Source organism: Dipodomys ordii, unplaced genomic scaffold (assembly GCF_000151885.1).
Source record: "Dipodomys ordii isolate 6190 unplaced genomic scaffold, Dord_2.0 Scaffold77, whole genome shotgun sequence".
Classification (NCBI taxonomy): Eukaryota; Metazoa; Chordata; class Mammalia; order Rodentia; family Heteromyidae; genus Dipodomys; species Dipodomys ordii.
The window spans coordinates 6,294,606-6,319,470 of NW_012267293.1; the positions used below are offsets into that span (position 1 = coordinate 6,294,606).

The 24,865-nt window shown below is 41.8% G+C and overlaps 1 protein-coding gene across 1 annotated transcript in view; it reads right to left on the reverse strand.

The window, feature by feature from the left end:
* The window catches only part of Tulp4 (tubby like protein 4), a 104,607-nt gene extending 80,465 nt beyond the window's left edge, over nt 1-24,142 (reverse strand). Inside the window, exon 1 of the mRNA XM_013024536.1 lies at nt 23,789-24,142. Within this exon, the coding sequence (XP_012879990.1) occupies nt 23,789-24,040 (252 nt within the window). The 5' untranslated portion in view covers nt 24,041-24,142. The remainder of the gene's footprint in view (nt 1-23,788) is intronic.
* Between the last annotated feature and the right edge of the window lie 723 nt (nt 24,143-24,865).

Consider the following 24,865-nt stretch of genomic DNA (forward strand, 5'->3'; position numbering starts at 1 on the left):
TAGCTCTTTCAGCTCTTGTGCTGTGGCAGACTACACTTTCCAAAGATGGCTACACTAACATATCTCACTCCACATGTTCTTCCTACAGTGCAACACTGAAACTCCTCCAGGAAGATGGATCTGGGTTCCTCCCTTTGGAATCTGGGCAGGCTCTGGACAACAGTGAAAGTGATTCAAGAGCAAGTTAGGTGGTAGGACAAAAGGTAAACTTCCATTTCCCCTTATACTTAATAACTTTGAAGTCTGAAGCTCCAAGAGAAGAACCTGGCTGTGCTGCACACAGACAGCACAGGGTTCTATGGGGCTGGTCAAGCCTAGGCAGCAGATACTGTAGAGAGCAGCCTTTAGCCCACACTAGCACTCGACTCTGGACTCATGACAAGCCTCACCTAGAACGACCAAGTGAGTTTTTCCCCCAAGCCAGAAGTCCATGAACGACTTCTGGAAGGAAGGGTTATCTGCTAAGGTGCAACAGAAGCTTAGGCAGGCAAGAGCTGTGTGGAAAAGGAGGCTGGGTTAGCCAGGGTCAGCCACTGCCACCTCTGCCTGAGGTTGTCCATCCGCTGTAGACCTCAGCACTTTGAGCCTCCATGTTATTTCTGGCCTCCAGCTTCCACTCATCCTTTGCTGGATTCTAGCCCTAGCTAGCAAAGCAGAGGTTTCTTCTGCTCATTATCCAGTCTTATTACTTCCATTAAGCCATGTCCATCTCCCTTATTTCTGACTGAGAGATATATTTTTTAATTACTTGTTAGTACAGAGGTGATATACAGAAGAATTCCATTTACAGGAGTCAGGTAATGAGTATGTCTCCTTTCATACAGTATCCCCTGTTCTCTCATTATCTCCCAGTCCCTCCCTCCCATCTCTACCTACGAGTTGTACAGTTCACTTTCATCAATGTCTAGTGGCTCTACTGCTACACTTTTTCACCCTTTTCCCTACAGTTCTGGATCCTATTGAAGATATAAACATGAAAACACCATAGATAAGGTAAAGAAGACAGAATCATCAAAAACTGAAAAGTCTCTTGTTCCCATATCTTGAAGTTCATTTCAGTATGTACATTACTTTATATAAATAAGAACAGGCACTTAGGCATTGAGCCTTTGTGACTCTCTCCTAAAAGTATCTTCTTTTGGTCTCACTGTGAGTTCCAGAATCCTTTGTAAACTGTCATATCCCAGTGTGTTTTAGAACTTCCACACACCAGAGAGAATGTGTGCCACTGATCTCTCTGAGCTTGTCTTGCCTCACCTAACATGATTTGTTCTAGTTCTATCCATTTCCCTGCAAATGACATTATTTTATTCTTTCTAATGGGTATGTAAAATTCCATTGTATATAGGTACCACATTTTTTTTTGGTCCACTCATCTATTGTGGGCATCTAGGATATTTCCATATATTGGCTGTTGTGAATAGTGAAGCAATGGATGTTGTGAACATGGATGTTGCAAGGTGTCCTTAACATATCCTGGCTTATGATGTTCAGGGTAGATGCCTAGGAGTGATTGGCTGAGTCACAGGGAAGGCCTGTGTTTAGTTTTTTTGAGGAACTTCCGGACTGCTGTCCAGAATGGTTGTACTTGTTTACATTCCCACCAACAGTGTAGTAGGGTTCCTTTTTGGGACAGATATTTTTAATTTGCTTACACTGAGTCACATTTTTCTTTTCCCCAGATATTTTTGTTTCTTTAGTATGAGTTCTTGTTTGTAGAGATCTCAACATAGTCCTACATTGTAGACATTAATTAAGAGCTGGCTATGGTGAAGTGAACCAGATAAGCCAGCTACTCAGGGGTCTGAAGCAAAAGTACACTTAAGTCAGAGTTCAAGGCCAGCCTGGGTGACAGGATGAAAATAAAAAAAGAAGGGAGGTAGGAAGGGAAGGAGAAGGGGAAAGGGAGGAAATACATTAAAAATTTAAAGTCGTTTCTTTAACTTATTTGAGAACTTGCTTTTTACTGGTACCAAGACTTGAACTCACAATCTTACACCTGCTTGGCTCATTGTTGGTACTATAACACTTGAGCCACGCCTCCTCCTGCCTAGCTTTTTGCTGGGTAACTGGAGAAAGAGTCTCATGGACTTTTCTGCCTGGCTTCCTTCAGGCCACAACCTTCCAGGTCTCAGCCTTCTGAGAAGCTAGAGAACATGAATACTTTTAACACTTAAGTTTATGTAAGCATAGCAAGGCCATAGTTTTAAAGAGAGGAAATAACACCCTGATAAGTATGCAAAAACATTAAAAAAATCCTTAATCAGCTACTTTTCAGAAAATACCACATCTCAGACCTGTTTTAAAACAAAACTATAATGAGTCCTAAGAGGTACTACTCATGAATAAATTCACTGTTGAAAAGCTGAAATCATGAATTCTTACATAGAGGTAGTTAGCACAATATTTTCTATATTCACAGTATTACTATTGTTGGAAAAGGGGCAATGTTCTTATAAGCAATTCGGGCTATCTCTAAGATAATAATAAAAAAAACTGAATCTTTTAGTGCATGGTAAATGAAGAGATAAACTGTGCTGCCTAAGCTGTTTAACTTGTGTCTAAGGTTAGAAGTGGAACCCGAGACTCTCCCTTCTTCTCTCCACCAGGCAGCACTAACATGAGAGAACACAAAATGGCAAGCAGATCCTATGAAACGAATGAGGTAGTTATCTTCTTTGAATTTCATGTCTTCTTTAGTTTCTTTCCGTTCTTGGAAAATCACTAATACTACCCGTATATGCAATATATCCACATTTGTCATTCACTCCTGGAAAATATCTGCTGCTTACTTCTGATCAACCCTGCATCCATGCAGATCTCTGCATGTTATTAATAATAGTGTCTTCACCACACAACTATAACAAGAGAAAGTCTGCAATCAAAGCTCCCAAATAGCAGGATGTGTCACCAGGGACATTTGCCAGTTCCCTAGCATGGTGAGCTTTTCTTTTAATTAATTAATTTTTTATTGTGAGAATACCGTGCAGAGGAGTTACAATTACATGGGCAAGATAACGAGTACATTTTTTTGGGGGGGTCCAGTCGTGGGGCCTGAACTCTGGGCCTGGGTGCTATCCCTCAGCTCTTCAGCTCAAGGCTAGCGCTCTACCACTTGAGCCACAGCGCCACTTCTGTTTTTGCTTATGTGGTGCTGAGGAATCGAACCCAGGGCTTCATGCATGCAAGGCAAGCGCTCTACCACTGAGCCACCTTCCCAGCCCAACGAGTACATTTTTTATCAAGCATTATTGCCTCCTCTTTGTTTACCCTTCCCATCCCTTCCCATACACCCCCCCACACCTCTTCCACCCGATCCTCCCCCCCTCCACCCACATGGTGAGCTTTTCTAAACAAAGAACAACCCTTCTCATACCCATCTTGGAAGAACTACAACCCTGCACACCCTACACTCATTGGTAAGGCCTTCTAAGCTCCCTGACCATTTGGAATCTACCTAGTCTCCATGGACCAGTTAATTTCTTAATCCACATCTCCTATTACTGATACATAATAGGGGCTCAATAAGCATCTGCTGAATATATCAGCAATAACACAACAATAAGCCTCTAAAAATACATATTACAACACAGCTGACAGACTGATATTATGACTAAATCCTTAAGAAAATCTACGTTAACTGAAGAAGTTAAAGAGAAAGCTTTTGCTCTTTTTTTATAATCTCTTAAACTGATCCATTTGTGTCTTCGATCTTCAGAAGGTTGTACAAGAATGTTACAACTTCAAGTGTCCATCACTTCTGGATCAGAGTCAGCCCTTCCATCATTCCCCCCATCCCATCTATTTTCTCTCTCCAACTCATTTTACATTTCCCACTTCCTTTATCACATATGTAAGGTGCCTGCTCTTGCTGTATTTGTGCCTTGTTCCCTTTTTCATTCATCCCCCCCTTGTACTAGTTGGTAGGAGTCTGCTTCTTTCTTGTAACTCCATATTGCTCCCAAGGCCTACTGACCACCCTCCCCCATGGGCCCCTCTTAATTCTCAGGAAAATTTCACCCCTGACCTTATCTGGAAGTGCAGGACTATTGGCACCAGATGGGCATCACAAATCCTAAAGAGAATAGGACAAAGACATTCCAAAGATCTCAACCTCAAATGCATGGAAGCGCTAAGCGCCCCCCACACACACACTCCCTGCTCCTCGTTTCTCCGAGACCCTGCTTCGTGTTACAAGGTGACCCTCTGCAGCCATGATTAAAGCCTGTTCTGGTGTGTTAATGTCTCTGCCTTCTTTCTCTCCTTTGGTCCACTAGATCTTTCCCTTAGTCCTTTGCTTACAATCTAGTTTCAGCTTCTGATATTTGTTTTGCTAAATTGTTAATTGTTCAAAAGGTTTACTGCATGGAGTTTCACTACTGCATAGGCCATACTTGGAGTCAAGTAAATCATAAGCTTGGAGTGAACCTTGCAGTAGCAGCTAAGGCTGCCATAACCAGATCAATCCAAATGCCCCCCCCTTTTTTTGAAAACCATTAATTTCATATAGAAGCAAACTCTGTGAACGGCAAGTGGAACTGAACACATTGTTATATAAGTCTGGTCCACGTACAAAGCAATCTGGGGTGAAGGCCCCTCCTTGCAATCACTGTGCAAGCTGCATTCTGGAAGAGCATAGTCAGTCTCACTGGCAAGCACTCTCCTTGGCTCCTCAAAGAACACTGGGCCGGGAGACAGGACAGGTGGTGGAAGAAGGCCAGCTCTGCCTGTCTCCTGCTGCATCTGGGAGAGTGGCTAAGCAGCTCTGCACTTGATCTTCCTGATAAAGCTCCTGCCTCAGAGAGCTGTCAGGGCTCAACAGGTGAATATACGAAATGCACAGAAATGCACTGCACAGAATGTGGCCTAGAACACAGAAGTAAGAATATAGAAGTGTAAACTAGTTTTGCTGTTAATTCCTGTTACCATCATTATTACTAGATTCAACACTTTCACTCACACTGAAGAACTTTATCTGTGAAACCTAACATTATTTCCTTACAGTTCAGCTCCCACTCTACTCTTATTTATTACCTACTTTCATCTTCAGGTTCTTTCTGAGCAGAGCCAGAGATATCAGGTCTCACTCAGTATTAGCATATACACTGACAGAAAATACTACTGAGAGTCAGGCACAATGGCTCAAGTCTAATCCCAGTGACTTGAGAGGTGGAGATGGGAAGAATCACTGTTCCAGGTCAGCCTGGGGAAAAAGTGAGCAAGACTCTCCCATCTCAATTAATAAGCCAGACACGATGGTGTGCATCTGTGATCCCAGCTACATGGAAGATAAATTGATGACATTCTATTCAAAACATAAATAAAGGGCTGGGAGCAGAGCTCAACTGGAAAAGTACCTAGCCTAGCAAGCATGAGTTCAAATCCCAAGAGCACCTCCCCCCCCAAAAAAAGATACCAATAGTTTCCATTACTACTGAATGATCTAAATATTGACTTGATTTCCTAGTTCTTTATATTTTTGCTTAATGTTTTCTAATTTCTGTAGTGAGTACTTTTTCAGAATATGAAAACTAAAACAGCAAGAAACAAACACATTGCATATTCTATGACTGGCAATAAAATGACAACGTGGTGTCTAGGGTGAGAGAACCATCAAAAATCCTGGGGGAAAAAAGACTGCTGGCAGATGCGGCCTTGAGCCCCACATGCATTGGTAATAATTTCATTTTAAAAGTTAGGCTAGCTAGAGGTTAAAGGCTTATCATTTTAGAGTTCATGCTATCATTAAGAACAATGATTCTTAACCGTTACTAAAGTTTTTCAGAACCTTTCAATCATATTATACGACTCAAATTCTTCAAATTAGGAACTAAACATTTTTGTCATATTTTCTTTTGCAAGGTAGATACAGTGGCACAAGCCTGTACGCCCAACACTTGAGGCTGAAGGGTTATCACATAAGCAAGCTAGCTTTACTACAGTGAGACCCTATTGTAAAAAATAATAAATCCTTCTTTCTTCCACTTTCCCTTTAATTCCTTTATACATACCCCTCTTCCTTTTTGTGCCGGTACTGGGGATTGGACTCAGAGCCTGATACTGTGCCTTAGTTTTGTCTCTCAAGGCTGGCACTCTCTACCACTTGCGCCACAGGCCCACTTCTGACTTTGGTTAACTGGAAATAAAGACCTTCACCGACTTTGCTGTTAGGGTTGGCTTTGAACCACAATCCTCAGAATCTCAGCCTCCTGAGTAGCTAGGATTAACAGGTGTGAGTCACGCATACCAAGCCAGACAAACTCTCTTGAAGCATTCCACTTTAGAATACACTATTGTTGGTAAAATGTGAGGTGGACTTCTGACTGAAATACCACTGAGTGCTTTCTAGATGTGGTACTGGGATTTGAACTGAGGGACTCATGCTTAAAGCACGCCTTTCTCCTCTGGTTATATTTTAGGTAAGATCTAGCCACCCTGGAAGGTCACCTTCCTATTTATGCTTTACTTAGCATAGGATGCTTTACTTAGCTAGGATGAAAGGTATGTACCACTACATTCAGCTTCTTCAGTTGAGATGGGATCTTGTAATTTTTTTTTTTTTTGGCCTAGACTGGACAGGAACTTCAGTCCTTTCATCGTAACCTCCCACATAGCTGAGATATCACACATACATTATCATACCCAGCTATTGGTTGATAAAGGGTCTTGTGGGCTTTTACCCTAGCTGGTGTTGAACCACAACTCTCCCAGTCTTAGTTTCCCAAGTAGCTAGGATTAGAGGCATGAGCCATTTCCCTAGCTTGAGATGAATCAATCATATAAAAATCCAGAAATTTAAGTGGTATTACATGTGTCCTTTGGCACTCTGACTTTGGACACATATGATGGAAAACCAGAGCTCAAAGTGAACTTATCAGCTGCCACAATGAGGAATCCAGTGAGTCATGATGAGCTTTGGCTGTAGCCTGGGCCTGGCCCAAACAGGGTCACAGGATACCACATGGCTCAGTGTTCCAAACCCTCCACGTTGGCCTCTTCTCTGACTCCTCATGCTGGAATACAGATGTTGCAACGCCACACCTCACATTTCCCATCATTCAAGTCCAGTGGGGAAGAAACAGAGCTTTTGTTCATCAATGTGCAACTGATCTTTACTCATTGCTCTGACACAGCCATGACCCTGTGTCACAATTGCTGGGGCATAGAAAGCCTACGCCTGGGTCACTGGTACCTCAAAGTGGATGGGGTTCCCAGCCAGAGTTCCAATGGACCTGCCAAAGGATGAGTGTAAAACTACAGGTGTCCATCACACTGCCACATTTCTGGAAGGTTCGGACCTTAAGTAAACTGCCTGTATCAGAGCTGCTGACTCCACCAACCTCTTGTCCCTGCTGCACAACTTACAAAGCAGAAAAGGTGTCCTGTTCACATGACAGGCCCCTGCTCCACATTCATTACCTCCGTTCTCTGAGGGGTTTCCTAATACTCCCTAATAACACCTCCTTAGCAAAACATGCAGGACAAATGTGAAGAAATTCCTATCAGAAAACGTAATTTTGAGGTTGCTTTCTTTATGGTTTGAGTGCATGTCTTACATAATGGCACAAAACTGGAAGGCCCCAAGAGAGGCAGAGAAGCGCACTCCTCTGGTCCTGTCTCTTTGCCTCCCCATTCCTGCCCAGAGCAACCACTTGTCAGCTCCTCCATAGTTTTCTGAGAGGTACTTTATGTCTACTTGGATGTTCAAGGAACGATAGCACGTCTTCGATACCTTGTTGGTAAAAGCATACCAGAAACGCACTTGGTCCCCACCTTTGGAAAGCTCAAGTGAAAATGTGCAGTACAAGACAAAACAAAACTTTCCACGTGGACCGAGGATGTCCTCGGTCACAGGATTCTATTCCTGCCTGCTTTGCTCTACACCAAGGCTGATTTAAAGCCTCTGGGATGTTTTTCTAAGTCTGTTGTTTGTTTTGCAGTACTAGCCTTTTAACTCAGGGCCTCACATTTGCTAGGTAGGTATGCTACCACTTGAGCCAAACCCCAAGCCCTTTTTTGCTTTAGGTATTAGGTAGCACACCAGTACTGGGGCTTGAACTCAAGGCCTAGACACTGTCCCTTTAGCTTTTTCACTCAATGCTGGAGCTCTACCACTTTTGCCACATTTCTACTTCTGGAGGTAAGAAAGTCCATGAGTGGACTTTCCTGCATGGGTTGGCTTCAAACCTTGATCCAAGATCTCAGCCTCCTGAGTAGTAAGGATTATAAGTGTGAACCACCGACACTTGGCCAGCTCATATTGCAATCCTCCTACATACTACCAACTGTTCAGCTGAGTTTATAAGCGAGCACCATTATATTTTTGGTAAGATAAGGTCTCACTAACTTTTTGCCTAGGTTGGCCTCAACCCTCGTGCTCATGACAGCTAGGATTATAGGCATAAACCACAATACTATGTAAAAAGTTTTAATTTCTTAAGTCTAATTTACAAACTACAACTTATTTTTATAGTGGTGTAAAGATAGAGGGCATTTTTTTGTGTGTGTCTAGTCTTTTTTTGGGGGGGGGAGGGGGGAGGTCTGGTCCTGAGGCTTGATCTCAGGTCCTGGACACTTTTACTCAAGGCTAGCACTCTACCACTTGAGCCACAGTGCCACTTATCTTTTTCTGAGTAGTTTATTGGAGATGAGTCTCACAGATTGTACTGTCCAGACTGGCTTCAAACCACAATCCTCAGATCTCAGCCTCTTGAGTAGCAAGGATTACAGGCATGAGCCACTGGTGTCCAAGCTTGTCTAGCCTTTTTGTATGCCTATTTTGTAAAATGGTTCCACACCTCCAGTTCCAGACACCATATGGCTGCTTCCTTGCTAGCTTACTTTTCAAAACTGTTAGCTGCAATTTTGGCAGTTCTTCACTAAACATTATTCATAAAACATAAATAAATAGCTCCAACAATTATCCACAAGAGACTTTAGAAGACTATGTAAAAGTGACTTCTACCTCCTTCTTACATAACACGATCCCACTCCTGTCCCCCCAGGACATGAGCCCCTTTAGTAAATAGCCAGACTGCTCAGCATCAACAATACCTTCTTTGGGAAAATGAAAAGAAGCCCTGAGTTCCCAGGAAGTTCTTTTGGGAACATCCAGGTCTTTGAAGTCACCCCAAGGGAAAACAGATGGAAATGGAAAAAAGAAAAGAAGATGGTGGCTAGCTCCATTCCCACAGATACCATTTTGTTGGGACAATAAGGACAAGCCAAGTCAATATTCCTATGGCTTTTATTTTCCCCTCAAAGGCAAAACCAGCTTGGAAAACACTAACTGGGAAAGCAAATAAAAACTGGAACAACTTCTATTGAGGCCACAATCCTTTGGATTTCTTTTTTACCAGCCAAGTCTCACTATATTGGTAGGTTGGCCTTGAACTTGCTATCTTCCTGACTCAGCCTCCAGAGTATTGGAATTACAGTCACAAGCCACCATGCCCAGCTACTTCTGCACAACTTTTGAGCAAATGATTCATGATCTTGTTTGGCCCAGATTGATTAGGAAAGAAAATTACAAGGGCGATAACAACATGCAAAACGCCCAGCTTCACTAGTAACTTCTCTCACCGCCTGGCACATCTGGGAGGTTAGAACATGTGGAACTAGAAGGGAACTTCAAGATAACTTCAAGATGAAGAAAAAAAATGAAGAAACCTTGACAGAATACTTTTTGGATCAAGATTTTTAATACCACTAACTCCACTCCAAATGACAGTAATGTCAGATAAAATATAGAAGAGACTCATCTTTACAAAACAAGAGAAATGAGACACATATAACAACTTCGATGCTCAACTCTCAACCTCCTGAGTAGCTAGGATCACTGGTATGAGCCACAAGCACCCAGCTGTTTATATTTATCTTTACTCTTACTGTTCATTATAGAAAGCCTGGATGTAAGTATTTACTGAGAACCTTCTTGAGGATCAAACACTATACCAGGTATTTTCATCTACAAGGTAAACATATATTGCCCTACTTAGTCTTTACACAGTCCTGTAGGGTTCTCTGTCCCTGCTTTATAGCTAAGGAAGTATGCTAGGGACTATACAGCTAGTGATTACAGAACTACATATCAATTCAAAGTCTGATTTAAAATTCTATGCTCAGCCAGGCTCCAGTGGCTCATGCCTATAGTCCTGGCTGCTCAGGAGGGTTGAGATCTGAGAATGGCAGATCAAAGCTGGTCAAGGCAGGAAAGTCCATGAGACTCTTATCTCTAGTTAAACATCAGAAAACTGAAGTGGTGCTGCAGTTCAAAGTAGTAGAGCACTAGCCTTGAGTAAAAAAGTCTCAGGGACAGTACCCTGGCCCTGAGTTCAAACTCCATGCCCAACCCTCCTTCTCCCCCTCACTAAAAATCCTATGTTCTTTATGTCATAGCACCTTTTATCTATCCTTTCAAAAGATCAGAAAACATGGACAACTGAGTATATAGATTTATATTATCACTTTAAAGTATCAAGCATCTAATACAACCACTTTGGAAAGCAGTCTGGAGGTACCTCAGAAAGCTAAAGATAGCCCTACGACCCAGCCAAACGACTTCTAGGCATCTACCTGAGCAACAGGAACCAGTATACAAAGCCACATGCACCTCCATGTTTATTGCAGCACTGTTCACAATAGCCAAGATAAGGACACAACCAACCCAGATGCCCCACCACAGATGAATGGATCCAAAAATTGTGGTACCTATATACAATGGAATATTATGCAGCCCTAGAAAGGACAAAATAATGGCATGGAAATGGATGGAACTAGAAAAAAACATTTTGAGTGAGGTAAGCCAAGAGCAAAGAGACAAATGAGACACTGTCTCCCTGATATGTGGATGTTAAACCCAAAATGTTAAGGAGATACCACAAAGTAAACAGGACTCGAAAAACAAAGAACTTCCACTCATCTTGTCATATCATTACTAAATGACCTCATGCTGACGACGACATATATGGTATATATGCACACAGCTGAGGGAAACTAGGAGGACACAGAGGGAAACAAGGGAAAACATACAACAGCGGGACCCTTCAACTGAACTGGACATTGATGAAAACGAACTACGCAACTCAAGGGCATCGATGGGAAGGAGGGAATGAGAAGGATAGAGGGAACAGCTAACACTAAGCAAAAGGAAAATGTACATATCACCCGATGTGGAAGAAATAGCTGAACTGTCAAAGCTCATAGAATTTACAAACTTTATAGACCATGATAAAGACAATTTGCCTCATGAAGGTTAGAATGTGTTTATGACTTTAAGTATAACTATCTCACAATACTATGGAATTTGTGAAATTTATGTAATCACTTAATCACAATAAAAAATGTTTTAAAAAGTATCAAGTATAGGGTTGAGGGCATGGCTCACGTGGTACAGTTACCTACCATTCTCAAGGCCCTGGGTTCAATTCCCAGTATAATTTTAAGAAAATATCATAGTTAAATCTAAGACACATGTCATTAGCTGTTTCAGTATTCTAAGGCCTTTTAAGTTTATGCTATACCAAGTTGGCTATGTAGTTATGTTCTTGAATGGATCAGCCACATGGAATTATTTTCTACACAAGTAACAGAGGCTTATAAACAAACACTAATTTTCAGGATTCAGATCTAAAGTGTGTGCAAATGAGTAAGAAAGCAAAGATGTGACTCATGTCAATAAACAGGACGTGCTTATGTACACTAATCATTCTGAAGTGTAGACTCAGGCATGCTTTTCAATCCGAAAAGCCTTAAAAGCCAGTAACTCTTTTAATCTTACTTCATCTCGCTATCTTTTGATTCTACTCAGCAGTCTGTCAATGACTCTAACTCAAATAACTAACAAACAAGAGAATCAAACACACACATTCTTAAGAAATAACAGAAGGCAGTAAGTGATCCACCCAGCAAGTGGTACTAACATGAATGATACTGAGGCTGGAGGGTAATATGGGGACATTAGATCCAAAAGCTTAGGCATTTCATGAAAAAGACAAAGCCAATGGCAAGTTGGAAGAGGGAGAAGGCACACATGAGATGAGAACTCCAAATGGGAAGGAGGGAGAAGAACAGAAAACCTTCATCCAGGCCCAGTACTAGGTATGCTCATGGTGCCTGTTCTGGGAAATGCATCCAGTCAACTGTGCAACATCCTTCCTCTAGAGCAGAGGTGGTAAATCTTTTCATTTCCTGTCAGATCATACAAGGTTCTCAAAATCATTTGGTATATAACAGGGCAGACAAATGATTCTTAAACGCTTTTTGTCAACTTCCTTAGACTATCTGTTTGCACTAATAATTCTGCAAGGCCTATGAATGATGTTATAAACACCCATATGACCCTCAGCAGGAAACGGCTCCATACCCATGCTTTTGAGGGAGAGTGTCAGTGAAAATATTGCTACTTGTGTGCCACACATCCAGACCTACACAAAGATGTATCAAGGACAAACTTAACCTGGGCACAGATGATTCATACCTGTATTCCTAGCTACTCAGGAGGTTGAGAACTGAGGATCGCAGTTCAGAGCCAGCCTAAGCAGAAAAGTCCAGCAGACTCTTGTCTCAAATCCACCACCAAAAAGTGAGAAGTGAAGGTGTGGCTCAAGTGGTAGAGCACATCCTTGAGCAAAAAAGCTACGGGACAGTGCCTAGCCCTGAGTTAAAGCCCCAGTATTGACATAAAGAAAAAAAAGAAAAACAATATAACTAAAGTAAAAAAGGGCTGTCAAGAGCTGGTGGTTCACACCTGTAATCCCAGCTACTTAGGAGGCTGAGATTTGAGTACTGTGGTTCAGAGTCAGCCTGGGCAGAAAAGGCCATGAGACTCTCATCTCCAATTAACTACCAGAAAACCAGAAGTGGAGCTGTGGCTCAAAGTGGTAGAACAGAGCTCCACAACTGACTGACTAAATAAATAAATAAAATGCTAGGGTGCCTAACATGATTGTACCTAAGAACTGTGGATAGCCCTATAAGTTGAATGGATGAATGGTTCATTTAGTTTATGGCTAATTACAAAACAGTTAAGATAAACTTCTTCCTCCCAAAGTGATGTTCACTAATCAGCAAATAATCAAATGAAAATATAGATCCTGAATGTGCTCCATTGTCCAATGAGTTTGATTGACCTCTAAGGAGTAAATCCACATCAACTGAGCACAGCTGGCCATTAGTATACCCTGAGCCCCATGGCCTTCAGGGGACTCAACCCTTCACTTTAGCTTGGTGAATGCCCACCCTTCTTAGGAGAGCTTGTGCTTACCTGAACACTCTTCAGGATTCAGATAAGAAGAATTCTACAAAGTAAGACAGTGCTCAACAGAACCAAGAGAAATCTGTCAACATATCAAGGCATATATAGAATATTCAGGAAACTTTCAGTGATTCGGCCCTGCTTCAAAGCACTGGCTCCTGGCTCTGTGTCCTAGCTTAGTGATTTGGATTCTTCCAGTCTTTAAGACTCTCTATTCTCCAGCAAATATACAACACAATGTGATTCTTTCAATGTCACAAATTAAGAGTCCTTGTTATGTGGAAATATATGATGCTAAATTCTCAAAGGGGTACAGAGATGACTTGGTCACCTCAACAGGTATTTTTTTTTGGGTCCGGTTGTGGGGCCTGAACTCTGGGCCTGGGCACTGTCCCTCAGCTCTTTAGCTCAAGGCTAGCGCTCTACCACTTGAGCCACAGCGCCACTCTGGCTTTTTTCTTTTTGCTTATGTGGTGCTGAAGAATTGAACCCAGGGCCTCATGCATGCAAGGCAAGCGCTCTACCACTGAGCCACCTTCCCAGCCCCTCAACAGGTATTTTTGTATCTATACAGACCTAACTCAGAAAGATCTGGCTGAGGCTGACACATAAAAGCCAACACATTTGCTACAGGACAATGTCTAAAATAAGATGCATTTAAACTACCTTTAAACCTATAGTTTCAAGTGTCTGTTTCAGATTGTTATGTGTTACACTTCAAAATATGATTTGCACTGAAGTTGTCTTGCTAAGTGCCTACAAAAGCAGCCTGTATTTTCTCCATCATACAACTACTCTCTGTTGTTAATGCTGGCTAAGTCTGGTCTTCCTCCATTAGTCTCTGACCTGAATTGTTATTTTTAATACAAACTCCATTTACCTGCTTTTAATACCAAACCTTGGTTTTTCCCTTAGGGAACCAGCATTCCCTGCTCAATCTACAAGTTGGCAGAAGGAATCCTCAAGCCATCCACCCTACTCATGCCTGATCAATCAGCATTTCCTCCCTGGCGCCAACAATGACTGGTTCATGTTTGAGAACCAATAACAAGATGGGAATCAATCTCAGGACTTTCGACGGGAAAAGAACAATCTTTTTACTGGAGAATCAGGAGACAATTAGTCTGAAGTTGCTAAGAACAATAATGAATGAGCCTGACTCAGAGTAAAGTCACCAGACAAAACTGTTTAAACCAAAATAAATAAAAATAAAAAATAAAAACACACAAGGGTATCATATCAGGTTCAGCCATCAGGTCCTACAAACTGTTTTTGTTTCTGTTTTTGAACAGTGCCATGTACAATACATTCCTGTGATTAGTTGCTTAAACCAATTTGAGTAGCTTTTCTGTGCGTGAAACCAAAATGAATTCATTTCTCTAATCTCATTCCAACAGCACTTAGCATTGTAGTAGCACTAGAAGAAACTGAGTATTATTTCAAATGAGTTAATGAAAAGTTACAATCACCGGAAGCTGATGGCTCACACCTGTAATCCTAGATGCTCAGAAAGCTGAGATCTGAGGACCATGGTTCAAATCTAGCTGGGCAGAAAAGTCTCTGTGATACTCTTACCTCCATTTAACCACTCAAAAACTGAAAGTGGAGTTGTGGCTCCATGGTACAGCACTAGCCTTGAGCAAAAGAGCTGAGGGACAGCACCCAGGCCCTGAGTTCAAGCCTCATGACCAACAAGAAAAAAAGAAAAGAAAGGAAAAGAAGGAAGGAAGGAAGGAAGGGAGGGAGGGAGGGAGAGAGGGAGGGAGGGGAAAGGAAGGAGGGGAAGGGAAGGGAAAGACAAAAAATAACTTATCATCACAATACCTTTTATATATTTTTATTTTAAGCAACAGTAATAGTAAAACACAACACATAACTACTTGGAAAAAATGGAAAAGTTGAATTTCCAGGCATATTTCTACCCTAAAATGAAGCCTTTGATTTACAGTAATTACTATAAATCTTAAATGAATTTCAGATTACATGCAAGTCTTTGTGGTATTGTAGGATTCTCAGCTCCTCCAACTGAGGCAGACAAAGAAAGGAAGAAACCAGGCAAGGCAAGGATGGAGACCATGTTTATTTATCTCTGATCAAATCACTAGCAGCAACAGTGGCAGCAGTCCATTATGGAAGCACAATGTTCACTACTCATCTCATCATACTTATAGACAGCAAAGCAGCACCAACTTCCTTCTGCTCACGGGTTCATGTTCTGTCCATTAGGACAAACTCTGCACCTGTCCCATAGCAGCAGTTCATTATCACACTGTCCCACAGTGATCGCACACTGTCCCACCCTGACAGTTCATCACTGCTCCCTGTCCTTCAGTAGCTTCTGTTTATACCCCCTCTACAGAAAAGTGGCATTTGGCCAAAGATGGCCACACACACGCACACCTCGTCTCAAGGGTTACCTCAGAGAATGCATGTGTACATGATACAGGGATTCATGGGAATGCTGCAGCAGATGAATCCCAATCCTTGGAAAGTGAAGGCCAAAGCCCACTGAGATTGTGGTGAGAGAAGCCTGACTTACTCTGCTTTACCCTTCACTCAGCATTTCCTTCCAGATTAGGCTAATAAGTCCACGGTGCCTGCTGACTGCCAAGTAGTTAACAGGAAATTTTAAAAAATATAATTGTTAAAGTCAGGTAGTAAATACATTTCTTTTTTTTGACAATGTCACCCCTTCCTTCGCTTTCTCCCAGTTTTCCCCTCCTGTTTCTGCCCTCAAGTTGTCTCATTTATTTTCCACATAGTATATTTTCTGTTTTGAGCATTACGAAAGACATGGGCTACCAAGAGACCATCCAGCTCTGGAACCTATCTTTGAACACTTAAATGGCTATATTTAAATTAGTTGCTCAACGACAGGGACAGGAGGTTGAGAACAGAAGATCATAAGTGGGAAAGAATGTTTCTATGCAGCACATGGATTCAATATAAACTCATTACCATATTTTATGTTGTTTTTCCAAATTGTAGGGATAAATACATGAGGATTAATACATAAATACAAGTTATAGGGATAAACAAAAGTGTCACGTTCAGTCAGTTTTTTTCTGTATCCAACAATGAATTTGAATGAATTTCATGAAAGAAAGCCAAATTACTTGTCTATACGGCAATAAACCTAAAATAGTAAAGATACCTCAATGTCACCAAAGTCCTAGAAATGATTTCCCTTTTAGGACTAACATGTCTTTTATTTTCAATATAAATACAGAGTCCCTGTTCTCATGGAGCTTACAGTTAAAGTGAAATAATGGTCAACTATACTCAGTACTTATCAACTTATAAATGTATGGGAAAAAAATGTAAGCCAGGAGCCTATGGCTCCTACCTATAATCCTAGTCACTTAGGAGGTGGAGACCCAGAGGATCACAGAGGCTAGCCTGAGGAAAAAGTCCACAAGACTCTATCTCCAAAAACAACCAGCAAAAAATCAATCTGGACATATGGCTCAAGTGGTAGAGTGCCAGCCAATTTAAAATGCTGAGAGTATGAGGCCCTTGAGTTCAAACACTAACACTAGTGGAAGAAGGAAGAAAATGAAGAAGAGTGGGAAGAATCTGTAGAAGAAAGTGAACATTAAAAAGAAACTCTTTAAAATGCTTAGCATTTTGGAGACTGTAACAGATACTATAGGAATAAACTAGAAGAATGCAGAACCTTAAAAGCTGAGAAGTTCTGAACAACTACCTATTTGTTTGTTTTTTTTTTCCCAGTCTGTCCCACAGGCTTGAACTCAGGACCTGGGAGCTATCCCTGAGCTTCTTTTGCTCAAGGTTGGCACTCTACCACTTGAGCCACAGCTCCACTTCCGACTTTCTGGTGGCTAATCAAAGATAGCATTTCATGGATTTTGCTGCCTGTGTTGGCTTTGAACCTCAATTCTCAGATCTCAGTCTCCTGAGTAGTTAGGATTATAGACATAAACCATGGTACCTGGTCTAACTTTTAATATTAATAAATTTACTGTGGGTAGGGATAGTAGAGAAAAACTGGGAGAGATCAAGGGAAGGGATGACATTGTCCAAAAAGAAATGTAGTCATACCAGGTCCTAGTGGCTCATGCCTATAATCCTAGCTACTCAGGAGGCTGACATCTGAGGATCCCAGAAGGCCATTAACCCAGTAACTAAGAGCTAGAACAGATCTTTACTTCCAATACAGGAGCTTTAAAGAGACTAGAGCTCAACATCAAACATTGCTCCTCTGATTGCTGGCATCATTGTGAATTATGTATTTTTCAAAACAGAAAATGGGCCTGGGAAGGTGGCTCAGTGGTAAAGTGCTTGCCTTGCATACATGAGGACCTGGGTTTGATTCCTCAGCACCACATAAGCAGAAAAAGCCAGAAGTGGCACTGTGGTTCAAGTGGTAGAGTGCTAGCCTTGAGCTGAAGAGCTCAGGGACAGCAAGCACCTAGGCCCAGAATTCAAGACCCGTGACTGACCAAAACAAACAAACAAACAAACAAAAACAGAAAATGAACTACTACAGCATTTTCAATTTGCACCTGCAGAAGGAAACCTGCTCTATCCCTGAATCTTGGTAGGGATTAGCTCATTAGCAGAGGTGACTCTTTCACACATCTCTTAAGCATAAAGGTAGTTGTGACTCTATTTCTCATTGTTGAACCTGATTCCCACATAGATATGCACTATTTCCTTGTTACATTTTGAGTATGAAATGTCCCCTATAAATACATACACTGAAGCCTGGGTCCCCAACTAGTGGCACTATTTTGGGAGTGCTGTAAAGTTTTAGGAGATGGAGTGTAGCTGGAGGAAGCAGATCACTGGGGTAGTGTACTTGGGCTGTATCTGCTCAAGTCTCTTCCTGAAGATCTCTCAATATGGTTTTCCCTACTACAGAATATTCATTGTGTTACATTTTGTTTTGTTAACATGATCTCACTATGTAACTCAGGTTAGTTTCAAATTTCAGATTCTCTGGTCTCAGCCTCCTGAGAATTTCAATAACAAAGCTAGCATAATAAATGGAACATTCATCAACCTCTAATGAGTATATTTTAGTTACTTAAATTCCTTTCTAGGGGCAGGGCACCAGTGACTCTCTCCTGTAATTCCAACTACTTAGGAGGCTGAGATCTGAGGATTTCAGTTTGAAGCCAGCCTGGGCAGGAAAGTCTTAAGTTTTATTAAGTCTTAGGGAAAGCTTATCCAAATGGATAAAATCCCCATTATAAACCACAACATTACAAAGCAAAGCTGAAACATGTAAAGAGCATTACTGTCCATGAAGTAGTTCATGCCTGTTATAAACCACACACATTACAATGCAAAGCTGAAACATGTAAAGAGCATTACTGTCCATGAAGTAGTTCATGCCTGTTATAAACCACACACATTACAATGCAAAGCTGAAACATGTAAAGAGCATTACTGTCCATGAAGTAGTTTATGCCTGTTATGCTAGCTGCTCAAGAAGTAGAGATGGGACAGATCATTTTAGGACAACCAACACTTAAAAAAAAAATCATGAGACTTCATCTCAATCAATAAAAAACTTAGTACAGTCATATGTGCCTCTCATAGCTACACAGAGAAAGCAAAAATAGGAGAGTGGTCCAGGCTGGCCTAGGCAAAAAATAAGACCCTATTTTAAAAAAGAGAAAAAAAGAATAGGTGCATAGCTCAAGTGCTAAAATACATGCCTGAGCTCAAAAACAGGGGCTGGGAAGGTGGCTCAGTGGTAGAGCGCTTGCCTTGCATGCTCGAGGCCCTGGGTTCGATTCCTCAGCACCACATAAGCAAAAAGAAAAAAGCCGGAAGTGGCGCTGTGGCTCAAGTGGTAGAGCGCTAGCCTTGAGCTGAAGAGCTGAGGGACAGCGCCCAGGCCCAGAGTTCAGGCCCCACGACCGGACCCCAAAAAAAAAAAAACCAAAACACCCATGGATCCAGTCAACATAAGAATAGTCAGTGGGAGCCGGGCACTGGTGGCTCACGCCTGTAATCCTAGCTACTCAGGAGGCTGAGATCTGAGGATCACAGTTCAAAGCCAGCCCGGGCAGGAGAGACTGTGAGACTCCTATCTCCAATAAACCACCAGAAAACCGGGAGTGGCGCTGTAGCTCAAGTGGTAGAGCGCTCGCCTTGAGCTGAAGAGCTGAGGGACAGCGCCCAGGCCCAGAGTTCAAGCCCCATGACCGACAAAAAAAAAAAAAAAGAATAGTCAGTGGGCATGCTGGCTCATGCTTAATTCCTAGCTCTCAGGAGGCAGGAGGAGGCCCTCCTGAGCATAAATTAAGCAGGACTCCATCTCAACAAAGAATTTATATATGGTAGCATGTACTTGTCGTCTCAGCTACTTGAAAGACACAAATAGGAGGATTACAGATTAGGCTGGTCTACACATAAACAGGAAACTATCTCAAAAATAAAGTAGAAAATGTGGCTTAACCTTGAGTTCAAACCTCAGTATCTCCCCCCAAAAGGGAAGATTACTATCTATTCAACAAGAGTAGATTTTTGTTCTAAGCAAAAAATAAATAGGTCCTTGTCCAGCAGGCTCGGACACCCTCCTGCAAATGACAGCACCTGATCTGACAAGAACGGTACATGCTAGGTAGGGCCAAGGAGACGTGGTGGCCTTGGCATCTCACAGAAGGGAGGAAGCACTTCTCTGAAGACAAAATGTGGCTTAGTCTTCTTTCCTCACTAAAATAAATAGCTTAAATTCTGTTCTTGTTCCAAGACCTTCACTACAAAATCTCTGGTTAGCTTCATCCTTGACTCCTTGAAGACCTCAGGTTTTCTGTCTTGACTGAAAAATAAATGCAGGAGATGTCCAAGTAAACACCTCACTTTCAGGCAGGACCCATGAGCTCTTTGGGGTTTCTTTTGTCCCACAGTGCCAAACTCTATAAAGAACTTAGACTAGTTACTAACATGTTCTCAAATGTAAATTGTGAGCACCTCCCCATGCCCCGCAAAAAAATAAATAAACAAAAAAAAAAAAAAAAACACCTGTCTCGGGGCTGGGAAGTTGGCTCAGTGGTAGAGCGCTTGCCTTGCATGCTTAAGGCCCTGGGTTCGATTCCTCAGCACCACATAAGCAAAAAGAAAAAAAAAAGTCGGAAGTGGCGCTATGGCTCAAGTGGTTGAGCTGAAAAGCTGAGGGACAGCACCCAGGCCAACAGTTCAGGCCCCACGACTGGACACCCCCCCCAAAAAAAAAATAAATAAAAGCATCAGCCACCAGGACAGAACAAGTATAGCTTTCCTATCTTAGCCTTTGATCTGAAACAATAAACTCTGCTATCTTTAAAAAAAAAAAAAAAAGCCTGTCTCTGACCCTCTGAGTCAGAGTAAGAAATTTCTTAGTACCAACTAAAGCATATGGACTGTAAGGTAATAACTAGAGAATGAGAGACATTCATATCACTCATGAACATGGCACTTGCATCATTTTGGAAGTCCTTTCTAAAAATACAATACACTACTCTGAGAGAAAAGAATTACTACTTCCATTTAACCAAAAGTACAATACTTCAATGACTTGGAAAAACCACAGTTGTTATAAAAATGGCAGATTCTGAACGAAAAGAGAGTAATGGAAAGGCCATATCATGAAAATGACACAGTCTTCCCTTAAGTCCATCACCATACTACCATGGTTATAACCACAAATCAATTAAGAATTACTTTTGATGAAGTATTTATAAGGAAAATAAAAGATCTGCAGAAGGATTTTGCTGGTTTTAATCCAAAATAGGCCATGTTATACATTAGTAAGTATGTGTTTACATTATTAAATACGTGTAAAAGCTTTTAAATATCAAAGAGGGTTTTCAAGTATCTCCTAAATTTGAGAAAACAGATTATCTACTACTCAGGATGCCAACATGGAGGCTGGCTCAGCAATCCATAGTGGCTCTGGGCCTTCACCAAGGAGCACACAGAAACCTAAAACTTAATTCACTGGGAAGGTGGCTCAGTGGTAGAGTGCTTGCCTTGCATGCATGAGGTCCAGGGTTCGATTCCTCAGCACCACATAAGCAGAAAAAGCTGGAAGAGGTGGTGTTAGCGCTCAAGTGGTAGAGCGCTAACGTTGAGCTGAAGAGCTGAGGGACAGTGTTCAGGCCCTAAGACTGACCAAAAACAAACAAACAAACAAAAATCTCGATAAGGAATGTACTCATTATCTTGCCCATGTAATTATAACCCCTCTGTACAGTATTTTCACAAAAAAAAAAATCTCAACTCATGATCCAGAAATCCCTACTTTTTCTGGAGTTTCTACTTATGTACTCATGATTTCTATCTGGGTAATGAAGGACCCCAGCCAAGGCGGTATGTAACATACTTTCTAACATCACATCGTTCAACCCATAGCTGTACTATTACACTTGATGCCTCTGTGGCAGCAGGAGAGCTGAAATGTCTTCTCTCTTTCCAGTACTACAGTTTTTCCTAGTTTTCCTATTTTTACCTTTCTTGTCTTTACTTTCCACCTTTCTTTGCATCTCTACTTCTTCATCGTCAACACTCTTATCTTTGAATAACAAAGGAGAAATCATTAGTATGCAACTCAAAAAAGAGCCTTAATCAGACCCTTACCATATTCAGATTTCCAACCTCCAGAACCATGTGGGAGTAGTAAATTTATGTCATATATAAGCCGTCAAATCTATGGCATTTTGTTATAGCATCCTAAAGACTAAGATATACTTGCTCCTTTCCAACAGCTTTTTGAAAAGCATCTAATGACATTTTAAGATACCTGAAATATGTACTGATTTTTCATAAGAAAATACCCAAATAAGCTAATGAATCATGAAACATACTATCATCAAGGTGCTGGGAACTAGTGGCTCACACCTGTAATTCTAGCTACTCAGAAGGCTGAGATCTGAGGATTGTGGTTTGAAGCCAGCCTGGACAAGAAAGCCTGTGAGTCTCTTATCTCCAATAAACTACTCAGAAAAACCTAAAAGTAGTGATATGGCTCAAGTGGTACAGCACTAGCCTTGAGGACAAAGAGGCTCAGGGACAGTATCCAGGCCCTGAGTTCAAGACCAGGGACAACACCCCCCCACTCCCCCCAAAAAAATCATCAAGGTGCTATGAGGTAAATATTTGCAAGAAATTATCAGCCATGACTTTCTTTTAAATGTGTGCCTAATGTAAATATCTATCAAAATAAATGTTGGTTACATTTCACATACAATCCCATTATCTGTGATTCTTACCAGACTAAATAAAGCTGGCATCAACGGCTCTTATCTATAATCACAGGTACTCTAGAGACTGACATTATTTAGGAGGTAGAACCTCCTAAGCTCCTCAGGAGGATCATGGTATAAAGCTAGTCAGGATAAAAAGCTCACAATACTACTTCAATCAATAAGTAGGTATAATATGTGCCTGTCGGCCAGCTATGTGACACGCTGAGATTGAGGCAAAAAAGCTTGCAAATCCTGTATCTATAGAAAGAGCTGGACGTAAGGATGCACATCTGCCATCCAGCTACAGTGGAAGTATACATGAGGGTAAAGTTCAGGCCCATCTAAGCCAAAGTGAGTCCCTAAAGAGGCTGCAGGTTTGGCACAAGTGGTAGAGTATCAGGCTAATAAGAGCAAATCTCTGAGTTAAAATCCAACTATTGTTTTTTTTTTTTTTTTTTTTTTTGGGTAGAAGGGCTGGGAAGGTGGCTCAGTGGTAGAGTGCTTGCCTTGCATGCATGAGGCCCTGGGTTTGACTCCTCAGCACATGAACAGAAAAAGCGGGAAGTGGCACTGTGGCTCAAGTGGTAGAGCACTAGCCTTGAGCTGAAGAGCTGGGGGACAGCGCCCTGGCCCAGAATTCAGGCCCCAACACCAAGGCAGAAAAAAAAGAAAGAAAGAAAGAAACTATTGCTTATCCAGGAAATGTTAGCTCTCTACCTCTTTTTATTCTGACTGTATATTTCCCATTGGCTTGAAAGAAATGAGTCATCTACCTGTACCGGTGGCTGCCCTGTATTTTGGCATCTGATAAAATTTAAAGATGCCTAGAAAAAAAGAAAAGGAAAAAGAAAACCACTATATAAAATATTCTCGGGGCTGGGAAGGTGGCTCAGTGGTAGAATGCTTGCCTTCCATGCATGAGGCCCTGGCTTCAATTCCTTATTTTGATTTTTACACTCTTGGTCTTAGGCAGGCAACTCTCTGCTGTTGAGGCCAGGAGCTTCAGGTAGTTAAGATCATTGAGTCCAAAAGCACTCTGGGAATCTTTCAAATTCAGGACCTTTCAGACAGGCAGAGGAAAGGAAGAGGAAAACAGGGACATGGGAGACAAATGACCCACAGGAGGAGGACAGGCCCTTATATACTATCACCTTAGCATCTTTGCCCCTAGGACATGAGTGGGAGAAATTGTGTGTCAAGTCTTCACAACAGCAAGTCTAAAACTGAAGCAAAAGACGTTTAAGTGGTGGGATGGGGGTGAGGAGGGAGGGATGGAGTTGTGCTCAACAACCAGAAGTAACCAAATAAAAATCAAAACAAAATCACAGCTGACCTCACTGTTGTGGCCCCGCAGGTTGAAGTTTATCCTCTGTGGAGTACTCCTGTCTCTGCGGCAGTGGCTTGAGGTGAAAGTCACCCCCACCACACCACGCCCGTTGCCAGTGGCCAGCCAGCCTTCTTCATAGTACCGCCTCCGGCACACAGGCTTCTCCTTCTCGCTCTTGGGGACGCGCCCCTTCCAGGACAGGCAGAGGATGTTGGAGTCACTGCAAAGCACAGGCCCATGTTCCACCGCTGCATACATACTTCTTTCAATAAATTATTTCACTTAAAAAGTAGAGTTTAGTATTGAAAAATTTGAAACAATTTCTTTTGTTTATCTTTGTGGTTGGCTTCTGTTGCTTTTCCCCCCTTTAATTAAGACTGACCTAGAACTAATTAGAAGGCCAGAATTTTATAAAGATCCACCAAATGCATAGTGAAAAATTCCTCTATAAAAGATGATGGCAGTCTGTTAAGAAAAGGGAATGCCTAAAAAAACATGAGCTCCATTTTTATTTTCAAGTCGTTAGAAGAGGAAGAACGTGCTGATCCTTTGGACAAAGAGCTTTGTCAGAAAGCGGTGGTCAAGAAACAGAGTTCTCTTCTTTTTTCTATACAACTTCTCATTCAGCCTGAGATTCCAGTTTTGAGTAATGTGATTCCAGAGACAAAGGGTTGCAAATACATAGATTTCAAGTAACTTAAGGCTTTAAGAATCCCTCTAGCTGGAGTTCTCTATTCAAAAGTTCAGATACACAATACACAGGATCTTCCTTCTGAAGCCACCCGCTGGCATGTTTTCTGAACTAGACAAATTTCTGCTGCTACAGCTGAAAAAGATTGCATAAAGGGAAAAAAAGGCACACAAACCGTGCAAAACAGACCAGAGTTTGTGCAGACAGAAGTCCAAATTTTAGGAAGAAAAGCAGTTTCCCTACTGTTCAGAACCAGAAACTCCCTGCCTCAAAGCTGGGCCCTGTGTCCCCAGGGAACACAGGGCTTCCTAGGATGACTTTTCCACTGGTGGGTACACTCCTCCATGCCATAGAGCTAGAAAGCTAGCCCCTTTCCTCAGCTGAGGCAGAGG